Source organism: Oryzias melastigma, linkage group LG5, assembly GCF_002922805.2.
Source record: "Oryzias melastigma strain HK-1 linkage group LG5, ASM292280v2, whole genome shotgun sequence".
Lineage (NCBI taxonomy): Eukaryota > Metazoa > Chordata > Actinopteri > Beloniformes > Adrianichthyidae > Oryzias > Oryzias melastigma.
In genome coordinates, this window is record NC_050516.1 from 18,080,508 (window position 1) to 18,095,450 (window position 14,943).

A 14,943-nucleotide genomic window follows, 5' to 3' on the forward strand; every position below is an offset into this window, starting at 1 on the left:
TGCCAGCGTGTGGGTTAACCACTGTCTCACACAAACTTGTTGTCAGACAACATTCCAGACAGACAATCTTTGACCAATGGCACGGATGCAATGTTGTTTCTGCCTGGGCACACAAACTCTCGCTCTAGAAAGACTTGGTGCTTTGCAAGTTGAACTGAACAGATATTTAAAAAAATAATCCTGTTCTTATCTGGCTTTTTTTTTTTAACTTCCTAACACCTCCCACTAGTTCCTCCAAACTGTGCTCTTTTCAACAAGCGGTGATGTCAGCCTGATCTGACACCATTCACATGGCGTACCCCCTACTCCCTCCCTGTTTTCTCATCCCTGCTTCCTTGCTCAGTGTTACCCATTTTACTGTAAGCCATGTGACTGACAGCTGCAGCTGCAAGTGCTTCAGCGGGCCTTCATTTCAGCTGCATGGCTTTGTAAAAATCTGACCCTCCCTCCAGCCTCCACTCCCATCAGGACTACAAGCCTCCCCCCCTAGCAACAGGCTTCAAGTCAGGCCAAAAAAAGACACCCCAATCATTTGGAGGGCCTGCAACTTTCCACAGTTTGTGCTAGTAAAGGTGAACTTGTTCCAGTCTGTTTTCAATCTGAAAGAACAGAAACTTTAGTTCAATCTTACAAACTCAGCCTGACAAAGAAAAACTTCACACCAAATACAGGCGGACCAAAGATTTAAAAGGAAAAAGGCAAAAAAAAAAAAACACCCTTAAAACGTTCACACAGTCAGGAGCTGATAAATCAAACTCTAATTCATAGTAACGATCCACACTTACAAAAATATTCTGACCGCATAAGTGCATCATGGTAAATTCTGAGAAGCAGACAGATGACACACAGGGAGAGGCGAACATGTGACTCCCAACGAGCTCAATGCTGAAAATGATACGACGGCGGCCAAACATGACTAAAGGCAGCAGCCCTACTCTACTGTCAGACGGCCCACATGTTAGGAAGGTGTGAAAGAAAAGAAAGAGTCAACAAAATCACTCCAGCTCACCCCACAATCCATCATTCATCCATCCACTGACAACTCATCAATTCAACTGTTGAGGAGTTCTTTGACGAGTTAAGAAAATAGGAAACTTCTTATAAGCAAACAATAAATATAGATAGAAGCTTATGTAATTTTAGATACCATGACGGTAAATACAATGTGAAACTATGGAGGGCTTAACTTTGTTTTTGTGGGTCGAGTGTGACCTGAGAATATTTGCTGATAAACCCACCCAACAGAAAAAAACACAAGATTGATTAAATAGTATTTATTTATACTTTGATTTTAATCATGATTAGAATTAAACTTTATTTTCATTGTCTGCTGCTGAACGAGCATGTGATCACTCTGCTAGTTTAAACACACAATGAGGTCTGGCCCAGGTTCTCATTTTGACAGTTGCACAAACCAGACTGTTCCACAGTGGTATGTCAGTTTCGTATAATCCTATCTGTTATAGCTGATTTAAAACACGAACATCCATTTTTCTCGGGGAGTTTCCAAACGTTTCTTTGTGTAATTTCATTTACAGCTAAATACATCATTTGCATCCTGCTAGCTGTGTTAAAAACCAGGCTGCTGATGGACTGTGAAGCTCACATTTGTGACATTAACAAGCGCACACACGCCCTTCCCAAATACGGCAGTAAATTTCCAGTGGGATGCCAGTGCAGGCGGTCCCCACAGGCAAGGTTTCACAACTGTGAGCAACCAAGTCAAAACTATATATGAGTTGACAGCCAGCTCCACTCACTACAGACAGGACCACAGAGCCTGCTAATAAGATTTGTCAGTCTACCATTTGCTAATAGAACTTTGACAGCAACCGATTTGAAAAGAAAAGTGGCTTTATAATGCAGATGAGTCAACATTGATCAGAACAAGATTTACTCCAAAGAACCAGAGGACTATTGGGTTTAAAGTGAATATTAAAAAAGAATCTGAATGAGGCCTGACATGGGACTAATGTGAAAGAGTTGTTTTGATAGAAGAGTAGTAAGTGAAGTGGTACTCACAGGTACAAAGACGCAATCTTGGAGGCAGCTGGCCCTAAATCTGGTATTGAGGTCAGTTCATTATGATCCAAGCGCCTGAAAGAGATAAATAGTATGTTACAGAATAATCAAAGAAAATATGAGACTTTTTTTCTCCCAAAAATGTTCATTTTTCTCTTAAAATGGTGAGCAAGAGAACCCTAATCCTAAAAGTACTTAAAAATAGAAATAAACCATGTGTGTCCTGCATGTTTCAAAAGTGATGAGCACTATAAGTTTGCTCAATCACACAAAACTAAATTCAACCCAAGCATAAATCAAAAGATTCATAGCACAAGTTGTCACGTCTGCAGGAGAGCAAGTGGCAAGTCATCCTTTTAAAAAATCAAAAATGACACGGGGGTAAAACAGATGTCCAGGAGCGTATGACTGTTCAGCCAGCCTGCCAAAGATGTCACCAGTGTGTGTTTTACTGGTTAGCTTGTGTGTTTGTGTGTGTGTGCGTGGAGTATACTGGCACTGGGTGACAGAAAGCCAAGCCCTCTCCTCACCATATAAAATATTTACAAGGCCAGACTTGGCCACAGTATCGGGTGATGGAGGAGAAAGCTTAATATAGAAAACCACCACTTAATTCTCAATTGGACTTTGTTCAAGGCAACACATACGAGGATGCTGCGAGGAGGCAAAGTGGAAACCATGAGTGACGGTTGTCAGTATCGAGTCATTGAGAAAATGTTTCACAAAAGACTTTATGATATGAAAAAGAAAAGAACTAGAGCAAACAGACAAAAACAATCTAGCGGTTTTGTGTTGGCGGCTACTTACAGTTCTCTTAAATTGGGAAGGTTGGCAAAAGCTTCAGGATTGATGGAGGTCAGTTTATTGTGCCCAAGATTCCTGTAAAACAAACAAACAAAAAATAGTTTAAATATTGATTAATAAAATCCCCTGTAGACAACTGTTAAAATGCAACAACTCTTGTATATTTTTATTCATTTTGTCAGAAGCCTTCTTATAGTAATTAAATGAAAGAGTCGGATCAATAGCAACAATTACATCTCCCATCAGACAGCCTGCCTGATCCATCCACAGCTGTTTGAATACACTGCAGTCCACTTCAGTAAGCCTTCAAGGAGGGCCCAGATCAATACTATCAATGCACAGAGTCTGTCCTGGCTCACTTTCCAAACATAACCCACAGGCAATTCATCTGCTGCAGTCAATTTGCACTTTAGGCTAACAGTGTATTTAATAGCTGGCACTTGACTTCTACACAGGCTAATCACACAGTAATTTGTTCAGTGATGCAACTTCATTACTGTCAGAGGACTAAAAGTGGCTATAGGGTGGGGTGTGTTTTAAACACTTGCATCTCAGATAAAGATTCTCACAGCCTATGTATAAAGCTTTTCACATATAAGTAAGCGGTATGTGTAGCTGGCACCCCCCCACCCCCCTCACCCCTGGCCTGTTAGCCGAAAAGAGGGTTGCTGCGTCAGCAGTGTGTGTATTCTGAGATTGCATTCAGGACAACGCAAAGTCCATAGCTCTAAGTCGACTCCCTCCATATGTGAGAGATGGCAGAGGAATGCCTCACAGCCCTGCTGAGAGTTTACTGCTTGTTCCTAAAAACAGGGGCCACTTTTACCTGATGCACCACATTCCTCATTCTCTTCTTTCACCCTGACCTTAAGAGCCCTATGCAAGACAACAATTGTTCCTTCATGCCACACAGTTCAGAGAAAACAGTAGTAAAATGATTGACATGTAAAAATGGGTTAATAATATAGCAAAGAACGACCATTCAAGCACATGTTATACACAGTGCTTTCTTAAAAGAAAGATCTGTCTCAATCCCTGTCCCACTTGACAGATTTCCCTTTCTCCTTTTTTGTGCTAAACTGCAGATAATGAGAGGCTCCTTGAGCAATTCTTTCACTTGGCGTGTGAGTGTGACAAGATAATAGCAGAGCATGTGTCTGCCCTCTAGGCAAGAGCCTGATGAGGAGGTGTGCGTTTGCTTCAGCGTCAGAGATGATCGTACACAGAGGCCCCTCCTAGTTCAGTCTTGATTTTTAAATTGTTGTCCCCTGCAACAGGAGGCAATTATCCCCTATTGTTGGCAGTAAAACACAGAATTCCCACTGTTAGCCTCTGTCTGGAAGCGCTTATAAGCGGCCAATACAGACACATGCAGACTGAGTAAACTTCATAGTGGTCTGGATAAGCACTGTAGACTTTCTATTAACTTCTCTTTAGAGCAAAAATGGCAAAAACACACATTAGCAGATGACTAAGACAAAAAAAGAAGACTCTTGTTTAAAAGTTAAACTTGGTGTACTTGTGCTTGGATCCAGAACAAACAAGCATAACATATTTTGTTAACAGTTGTCCTAAAAGCAACACTTTCTTTAAGATCAAATATTTTAAAGTTTAGGCCGCACTCAAAAAAAAATATTCAACAGATCCTTAAATTTAGCTAAAAACAATTCCAGATTAGGAAAAAACATATCATGTAATAACACAGAATGTCACCAATTAAGTAGCACCCACTGCTAATCAGCCATTAAAGTTATTTTAAGAGACAATTTAAAGTATAACATCAAAACAGACCATATTTTTGTGTTGGTAGTTTCTAGTCTACAAAAAATGGTCATACTTAGTTTTAAATGCCTCACATGTTTTGGTTTTTAAGTTTAAAATAGCACAAAAGATGATTGACTGATTTCTTCATTCATAATAACTTCATAAACATTCATGATGGCTGCACAGAATAAAAAAAATCCACTAAAGATATTCACAATAAACTCATCAGATTGAGTAAACAGCTTTCCTTCTTCTGTCTAAGGCTTTAAAATAACTAACTGCAACAAACTCGATGCATGAAAATCTTGCAGGGTATTTCCTCATTAGATAACCAGCGTTGCTGTTTACCTGAGGAGGCCTTTAGTTTATTTATTTATTTTTTTGAAGACCTGAAATGAATGATGTTTTTTTAATGTCCTAATCTGCAAATTTTGATCTAAAACTGAGCACACTTTCTTCTTGAATTGACTAAGCAGTATTTACATGACGGCAATCTTCCTACTTTGCTTCATTCAAACAGATTTATTCTCTAACCTATCAGATCAGATAACTTCCACAGTGCTTTAACACCTACTGTGAAAAGAGAAGATGATAAGACTGAGATCCAGCCCTCCCCAGCTCCATCTCTCTTCACAGGTAGAAGGAAGACTGAAAGTTGCCTTAATCCTACAACTACAAGAGTAAATATTCTTCGAGATTCACAACAGTCGACATATATAGGACAGAAAAATAGAAAGTTTGTCAAGTACCACAAGGGGTTTTTCTTTCTAAAACATTTTCACATGTTCCTATAATGTATTATGTATGATCTAACTAGCTAGAGAAGCAGTAAGATCTGGTAAAATATGGTACAAAACTAACATGCCAAGAATTTTTCCAATGTTTTCGTTCTGAGAGATGAAGAGATTGAGCACAATCAAAAGCCTTCCAAGACTCCAGAAAGTAAGCTACAAGAAGAACAACATGACATTTTGCTTGACTTGGATCTGTTTTGAAGCAGATAAGCATTCAGTAAGGGCCAAAAACTAGCTTCATTTTTATCTTTTTTCCTCTGTAAGCCATTGGTTGGCTAGAAGTAACCACAAAGGTCTACATAACTTTTGTCAGCAGACCTCCAGACATAAAACCAAGTGGGGCAGCTAGAGTTAGGGCTCACTGGGGAAAAAAGGGGGTTCCTCTAAAATCCAGTTTTCCACAACTCATATAGAACGTCTCGGCTCCACAAACACAGAGCTGGAATAAAAAAAAGAAAAAGTGCTACTATTCACTAAAGAGTTCTATCTCAGACCAATGAGTTGTTTTGCTTCATAAACACAGATTAAATGGATTAGATTTTAAGTTTCATATAAATACATCCTCTTATTCAAATATAAATAAGAATAATACATATCTTAAACACAATGTGACCAACTTATAAAAGTGAAGGGAACTACCACTGCTGAACAGCTGATGTAACATCAAACTCAGTAAAAAGCCTTGAAAACTGTGTGTTACTGGCGCAGAGGGAGTACAGCTACAATAAACTGGGAGTACCAGGGTGAAGTCATAGCACATGACACCATGCTTGTAAGTGAATGCACAGCCAGTGTGTGGGGGAGAGACAATAATCAGTGAGTGGATCTTTACATATGGCGATGCATCATCATTAACTGTCCTGTTTCAACAATACATAAACCGAGTGTGAACTTTGCTCATTGAAAGTGTGAAGTGATGCCAGTGATGAGTCTTCTATGGTCCAGCTGTAAGACAAAAGGCCTTTAATGCGGTCCATTTCAGAGCATCATAAACCTGGTAAAAGAATAACCTGCTTGTCAGAGAGCCAGACACACACATACATGCAGTTCTTCCTGTCATTAAGGGCCAGTTTATAGCCCGGCAACTGCAGTGAGAGTGTACACAAAGCTAACACCAGCTCCAAGCCACTAATTTACACAAGTCATAGGAGGGAGAAAAGGAACCCATGTTTTATCAGCTCTGACAAGGTTAAAAGCATAAGCCGGCCAACGAGATTTGCTGGAGTCATGATAAATCTGATTTGCTCAATTCTGAGCAGGAGCAACAGCAAGAGTGAAATCCAGGGAAAGCAAAAAGATCATAGGTGCAAGATTTCAGAGGAATTCTGCTGGCAAAATTTCCCATTTGCTAAACAGATTCCCAACTCCCCCCCTATATGCAGTCGACCAACAAAAGAAACTGCTCCGGCCTTTGAAATTAGCTAGTCTGAAAGCATGACTCTTTCTAATGGCAGGCCACATCTTGAGGCCACGTGCAGAAACCTCTCTGTGTGCTGCTGATTTGGGGCCAGAGCAGGAGATGGAGCGAGGCATTCCAAACAAACAGACGCAAGGCTGGGAAAGTGTGCATTAGCCTAAGGCATCGCGTGAACCCATGGTCAAGCCCAACAATGTCATAAGAACAACAACACTGATGCCGCTGCACTGCACGTATTTATGCAAACTCACCCCAAATACGCATATAATCGTGGGCTTGCATTAAACACTGCTTTCTATTTTGATGACAAAATAATTTGTTACAAACGGCGCCAGACATTAGTGGAAGGAAATGAGTGTCCCCCAATTAACGTAGAAGAATAACAACCACTTCAAGTATCTTTAGTGCAGCTATTATTACTATAGTACAAGAAAGCTGACCTTATGCTCTTATCTTAATTATAGTGAGAGGGATTTTTTTTGTCTTTTTGCTAACAGATTTTGTTTCTTGACGGGAAATAATGATTACACGTGAAGCTGTCTAGACGCTGGAGCTCTAATGCTCCTTTATATAGCCATAAAGGGCGCAAAGGCTGAAGGAGCAGATATGCTATGGGTCCAAAAAGTGTCCATTCCAAGTCTCTCCTCACACTTCTAAGGACTGCATGTTTTCTGAGCAGAAGCAGATTTACTTGAGCAGTACCTCTCCGTCTGTGTCCAAGTCACGCTCCTTTATCTGCTCCAGATTTCCAAACTCTTACCAGATGTCGGGGGGTTCATAGATGATTCATTGATCAAACTCACTTTGTAGACACTGACTTTGAGGGAGAGGAGAGGGGGAAAAAAAAACTTGGCACCCTACAAAGTCTTTACAGAAGTGCTATCTATTCTGCTGACTGAATTCCTGCAAAATGACTTGTGGCAGCAGCTGTCTGATTGTCATTAAAATCAGTGAAACCATGGGGCTCAATCCATGTCTTCATCTTGATGTCAGATTGTATCTGTTATGAGGAGAAGGGCCTTCATCTGAGCCATTTCAAACTAATTTGTCCACAGGTAACATGCAGCACAAATGAAATAACTGTAATTTCCCCTTTAATATCTTTTTGAGAAGTTCCACTGCATCCAATAGAAGCCAGTTAAGTGAAGAAAATGGAAAGAACAGCTGACAACAATCAGGGCTAGTGATTACTGAAGCTGTGACTTCAAAATATCTGCCAGAGGACATGTGAGACATGAGGCTAGCAAAACTATGACAATAAACAAACTAGGTATAATCACTCCCTAAACCACAAAATTACAAGGCTGAGGAGCGAGAAATGCCCGAGAAACCACAAGGGGCTCAGTCTTGCTGAGTGGTTGCTGCATCCCTGCCTCGACTGCTGAAATGCTCATATGTTTAAGAAGATGACACATTTCTGCAACTCGCTCTGGACATGACTCAGTCCTTCAATCCGGCTCAACAAATTTTCCGCACTAAAAAAAAAAACACTATAACAAGGACAGACCTTGAACTGGTAACATTTTTTTATGTATGCCTGTTGACAAGTTATACAAACTAATACAAAGCCTAAAAATAGAAGGGTTGCAGTTAATGAGATATGACTTTCAGCTGGTTTCTCCTGTGATGTTTCATTTCCTTTGGCTTTTACTGTGGATGTTACAACATGTGAGACCGTGGTTGAGGTTTCTGACCACTAACAGAGCTTTAACCAACTTATGAAACCAGCCTGAAGGCAGCAGCAGAAGCAGCAGCAGACCATAACGTTAACACAACACTTCCATGCAGTGGGTGGAAAAAGCTCCCCCCATGCTTGTTCCTCATATTCCCCAGCCAGGTGATCCAAAGCCACTCCCTCCCCAAAACAGTCCACAACCGGCTGGCCCAACTCCCAGTACTTGTCAAGAAACCGCTGACGCAAAACCCATTTCTTCTGAGTCAAAACCAACAATCGACGTTGTACCAATAGTGCAGCTTAGAGCTTTAACACGGACAAGAGTTTCTGTAAGCTTTAGGGTTCAACAAGCCCCGTGGAGGGAACCTGTAAGAAAAACCTGACTATAGAGGAGATAACACAAAACCAGTATGTCCAAAATGAAAAAATATCAGATCCAGTAAAGAAGATCTTACATTCTATAACAGGGGGGAAAAAGGGTTTACTATAAGAAAAGATGGAGATGTGCCCGGTAAAAGACAGCCAGTATCTCCTTCATCTGTATCCAACAGAGCAATCTTGGCCAAAATTAGTCATGCTCATGCTTTTATTTACTTGCAAAATCCCATTATGTCAGTGGCGCTGTGGGCAGTAATGCTTTTTGTACACATTACTGTGGCTGCAAATGAGATAAAACACCATTCCTGAGAGGGAATATGTGATTCTTTGCAAGCAAACCTGCTTTGAACATTGTTAGGCTATTCATCAATTCTAAAAAATCAAAAATAAGAAAACATCTGAGACTAATGGTCAGCTTGTTAAAATGTTTGGGGCACTGATGGGAAAAGAATCCAGATAGAATTGACAAAGAAACTCGTAACAGAAGAATAAGAATAAGTAAAAAGCCCAGTGGTGGAGAATAAAGATAGTGGGAAAAATACATAAATTTACACAATGGAATCAATCTTACTCCCCAAAATAATCTCTTAAAACAGCAGTTAGTAAAAATGTGTTAAAATTTATGTTTCATTTGTTTAAATGAAGACTTTCCCCAACATTTTTTTACCCCTCAGTCCAGTTTTGGCTCAGCCTGACCTGCCATGGATGTGCTAACATATTTGCTTTCCTGAATCCTCATCAAGCCTCTTTTCTCACAGGGGACCATTAAAATCAGGGTCTTGAAGGGTGATTATTTTGACAACTGGAAAGCATTAGTGGTTTTTTTTTAAGTTTCAGGATTTGTGGTCTTATTTGGGCCTCAGAGGACGAAAGACTGCTACTGATGGATGAACCACTCGATGAAACCTGCCCTCTAGCCACCTATCTTGCCCGGACAAATACTCATTCAAAGCACTTTTTCCTTTTCTGATGAATGCACATATTTGGTTAGCTGTTATTACTACAAAAATGATTCATTTCAAGTGACGCAGAATTGTGTAAGGAAGTGGTTAAGACACTGCTAAATCACACACAAACTACATCAAAAACAAAACTGGTGAACACGGGTGGTGTTTAAAACAAATTCTTCAGTGAAAAGACACAACAAATATCACCGATTTTTTTTAAAGCTATTTTTTGTAATTTACATAATGGAATCACAAAATCCTGCATTAGTCATTTGCTAAGTGCTAAAAATAAAACCCGTCAAGCTCTAAAACTTCTCTACATCCTGTTGAAATTAAGATAAGCATCTAAAAAAAAGGAGGGCTTCCCTTTACGAGAAGCTGTGTAATTACAAGTTCTGAGGTTCATTACTGTAATTCCAGTTCAAGAGAACGCAGAGAGGTACAAGACAGTGCAACCACTTTCTCCTGCACAAAAATCAGGGAAATATTTTCTTTCTTGATTGTGAGAGACACAAAGAAACATGTGAGGATACTGTTTCCAGAAAACTAACAAAAATGTCTTCATGAAAGTTTATTCAAATAATGTGTGTATAATTTATTTATTTATTAGAGGTGTACCTGGAGAGAAGAAAGGGGGGGGGGACGCTTGGAATACAGTAAGTGCAAAATCTACCAACACCCAGAAAGTATTAACACCACTATTGTTGCTGCTCCCTCTCTGCAGGAAACTGATTCCACCCTGATCTTGCATCCAAAGACAAGTAGAGTTCATTTAAAACCAAATACAAACTGATACAAAGCTAAGCTGACAGAGTTAAGCTGTTATAGTTGCTCTGAACCCGAACTGCTGAGTCCAGCAACATGATTTGCATCAATATTACAGTTTCCACTGCACACTCACCCTTCACAATGTTTATAAAGCCAAAACTGTTGCTCCCAAACACAAATGTATACCTCTGAAAAGAACAGAATGCTTTCCCTTTGAGTTACCTACAACTATGATCGAATTATCTCAAGTTGTGTGGAAATATGCGACCTTAGGTGTTTAAAAAGGTAATTCAAAGCCATAAAACCATTCCCTTTGAAAACAGAAAGATTGCGGGTGCTTAAATCTTTGGAGATAAGGTTTAGACAAGATAAGAGAGGTAAGTCGCAGAGAAGCAGGGCTCACACAGGATGCTATCTTCACACAGGTTCAGAGCAGCTGCCCCCAACAGGGCATTTGTCCCCCAACGGACATGCCTAGTCCCTGTGCAGACCAGTGTGTTGTATAAATGATAAACTGCGTGTGCACTTGATCTTGCCTAAGTGGTGCTTCAGGGCCATGCGGCTACCGGGACACAAGTACCGTTATTCATGTGTGTGAAGGACTTTCTTAAGGTTGCATTCCTAAGTTCCTAAAGAAAGATAAACTGCCTCAGACTGGAACCTGGGAGCCAGAGTTGCATTTGAGTCTGAAGATTTTCACCTTCAGTCCTCAAACAGATTCTGTAAAAGACCTGCAACAAGATGGATTGTTTTTAGTGAGAGTTTTCCTGGTCAGAGCACCCTGCAAAACCAGCCAAAACCTTATTTGTGAGCAGAGGGCTGTGTTGTCTCTGAATAAATTGTGTCATTCAGCTTGATAAGTAGCACATTTCCCTCAATACTGAAGAGGGCTTCATGAAAAATGCCACAAAACTGGGTAATTTCCTAGATGAGCTGACAAACAGGGGGTCAACTGTTGTCAGGCTGGGAAAGTTATTTAGTGAGAAAAAAAAAACAATTTGGAAGCTACGGCTTTAAAACACAGCGAGGGTAACAGCATGGGTAATACACCTGTAATGATTCAGATTCAATAAGGCAGATGTTTCTTTCTTATTGCATATTTTAATGACTCACTCTGAGAGGAAAGTTTGTCCAATTTGTCACTTGAAATACAGAAATTTCTCAACATGTATGGTTTTAATAAATCAGAATGATACTAATGAAGGATGCTAAGTTTTGCAAAAGTTTCTGTCAAATACATTTAGGGGCATTTTTTAATTGATGCTGGTGTTTTATCTGCAACAAAACTTAAAAATAATGAAATTTGTTTAGATTAAATTTGGACAAATCTATAAAATACGTTGATTTAGTATGGTTAGTCTCTTCTGAATAGTTATTATTTATCTATAACATGCATAAGGAGTGATAATAACAAATAAAACGTTATTTATAAAGTATTTTTCTTACAAAAGTAACACAAAGTGCTTAATAGAATTAAAACATATTTCAAAGAAATGAGGTGATGTCTGAACAAGAAAATAAAAGTTGGTGGTTAGTTGTCACATTAGTCTTCAGAGGGGGGTATTTATGTATCTTTATGGTCTTGTGGGGAGGGGGCAGCAGGGGAGTCAACATTAGCTTTCAACATAACTTTATTTATAATATTCACTTTCACGGTTAACGCCAAATAATAATAAAAAAAAAATGATTCAAAGTAGTTTTTTTTTTCTTTACAGAAAAGTTAACAACGTGGGACTAACTAAAGATAGTTAAAGCTCACAAAAAAGTTTTAAAACTTTATAGCATCCCTTTTTAGATCCATAATGGACTGTTTGATAAACCGGACGGTGTTATACTCACAAGGAGACAGTTCGGGCCGGTAGGTCCAGAGGTGTCGCCGTGAGCTCCAGGCGGCTGCAGTCCACCGAATCTCCGTCGCAGGTACAGTTCTGGGCACACGGTAGTTCTGAACCCAATCCGCCGCGGTTCCACACTCCCACCGTCAGCATTAAATATAAAACCAAACTACACACAAATCCAAACGGTCCCAGAGGCGCCGCCATTTTGTATCCAGTTTTAATAGCGCGACCGCAGAGCACTACCCCCGGTGCCGAACGCTGAAGTTTGCCTCGGTGAAGGTGTGCGGTTCTCGTAGCGCATTCACTGTAGTCTTCGTTAGCCGGTGCTAGTAGGGATAAGCGCGAGGCAGCAGCAGCAGAGCTAGCAGCAGCTTTTCTGTCCCAGCAGCACTCATTTCCAAGTCTCTTCCCCCCCAACTTTCTTGTCCGGCGTCGGACGCGGGCTTAAATCAGAGGTATTCACAGATGAACCCGCATAGTTCCCCCACCGCAAGGTTTCAATTGAGACTTCACAACAACTTTAAAGTGTTCGCTACAAGGAAACGTTCGTAAAAAAAAAAGCCTTGTGCAACACCGCAACCTAAACAGTGACTGCTTTACTACAAATTAAAAAAGTTTATAAAACGGCTTAACATACTTCCGGCGTAGCTGAAAAATATCCACCATTAAAAACTCAACTAAAGTGGTTAAAGTCAGTAGATCAGATAGAAAAAATAAACAAGAGTTGATCCCGAAAGGCGAGAGCTGAGTATCGTCCACTTTTTTTTACATCCAACTTTCCAATGCGCACTCCGAAGACTCGACGATCCGCGTATCAGGTGCAGTCTGCGTTGGTAAATTCTTGACCATCCGATTAATAATAAATTCGACTGTCCCCTCCTTTCGACCATGAATAACCACCATGAGTTTTCTCCTTTCCTGAAGTACTTTTCCCTTTTTTTCCCTTCTCCGCTGGATGAAAATGCTCCGTAGTCCCCATAGACTGTATATAAAATAACTGGACAGAGCAAGCCCCCCTACTTCCGTGTTCCATATAGGAAGTACCACTGGGTTGCAAAAAGGCCAAAGTCCCATTGACTTACATTGAGAAACAGACAGTTATTTCTCAGTCATTTTATATGTCAGAATAATCAATCTTCCTCTGCTGCTTTCTGCTTAACTTCTTTTTTCTAATCCTAATTTTTTTTCAAAGATTTTTTTCCATTATCACAAGTTATTAGAGTTATAAATTGACCAATCAGATGGCTCAATAAGCGTTTGTGGGTCTGACGTCGACCGTCTGGGGGGTTTGAGTGACAGATGACGGGTAGCCAATGGGAGCAGACTTCATCAATGGCTCCGTCAAAAGACCTTTAACACCTACTTTACAATTCAACAATGTACCTACCAGTCATTGTTCTACTGTTGTTTTCCTCAATGGAATGTACCGATGCAGCAGTTTAAAACAACAAGAGACCCATGCTCTCCACATTTTTAGATGAGGATTTACTCTGTAGAAATAGATTTCACTCTGAGGTTATGTGCTTTGGACTTTTTTCTTTGTTTAATGTTCATTTTTCACTTTTCACTCGTATTTTCAAACAGAAAAAAGATCCAGCTGTTCACTTGTTAGGATAGTTATTTATTTTAAATACCGCTGAACGCGCTTCTCACGTGCATCTGATCAGACTGTAAACCTGCATGTGAAGTAACGCTGTGGCTCGCGCGAGGGGGCCGCGCGCAGTTCGGGCACAGCGTCACCCAAATGCTCCTTTTATCCCGACAAAAAGGAATAAATGTAAGTAAATCCAAAAGGACCGCTGACAGAATCAACTGTTGGAATGGTTCTCCCTCGGCTTCAGCAATGACTTGTACAATTCTCTCGAGGCGACGACGATGAAGTTGGCTTCCGATTCACAGCGAGAGCGTTCCACTGTATTTTTCGAACTCAGACCACCTAAAAACTGGTCCTGTTCGGAAAATTCGGAAGCCAGCTTCACGGTCGTCTCGAGCCAGCGTTTACATCCGCGGTCCCATGGTAAAGGCGTGGAAAGAGGCAGACGGTTGCAATAATCTCACTCCTGATTGGCGACAGTACTTCCTGTAGATTCGATGACTCAGCTATGACTCAGACCAATCGCTGGAGATTGTTTGCAAATGGCGGTATCCATTTCAGGAATTGACGGGGAAAGCGGCGGCCTACTTTCACGAGGAGAGGAAGTAATGCATTTCCAATGGGGGACCTCGGTGCTTGCTTTGTCCATTAATTTTTACAGTCTATGGTAGTCCCACGTTGGAAGCACAACAGCGAGTCCAGGGCCCGCCCACCGAGCGTTTTAATTGGCTGATGCAAATTGCTGGCCGAAGAAAACTGGAACTTGATTGGTCGCTTCTGTTTTCCCCTCTCATCGGTGAGTTTGAGAGGAAAGGGGGGCTTTTGAGGGACTGCCACTCAGCGGTCCCTTGGTCCGCCTATGTTTCCCACCCCGGGGTGTGAAACCGCACGACCTCCCCTCACTCTCACTGCTTCTTAAAGACACAATCACCCAGATCAAGC

The 14,943-nt window shown here is 40.7% G+C and overlaps 1 protein-coding gene across 1 annotated transcript in view; it reads right to left on the minus strand.

The window, feature by feature from the left end:
• Positions 1-13,377, minus strand: part of lrig1 (leucine-rich repeats and immunoglobulin-like domains 1) — a 29,986-nt gene extending 16,609 nt beyond the window's left edge. The window contains exons 1-3 of the mRNA XM_024269679.1: positions 12,409-13,377; positions 2,830-2,901; positions 2,023-2,097 (exon numbers count right to left, since the gene is read on the minus strand). Of these exons, the coding sequence (XP_024125447.1) occupies positions 2,023-2,097; positions 2,830-2,901; positions 12,409-12,611 (350 nt within the window). The 5' untranslated portion in view covers positions 12,612-13,377. The remainder of the gene's footprint in view (positions 1-2,022; positions 2,098-2,829; positions 2,902-12,408) is intronic.
• Positions 13,378-14,943: the final 1,566 nt, after the last annotated feature.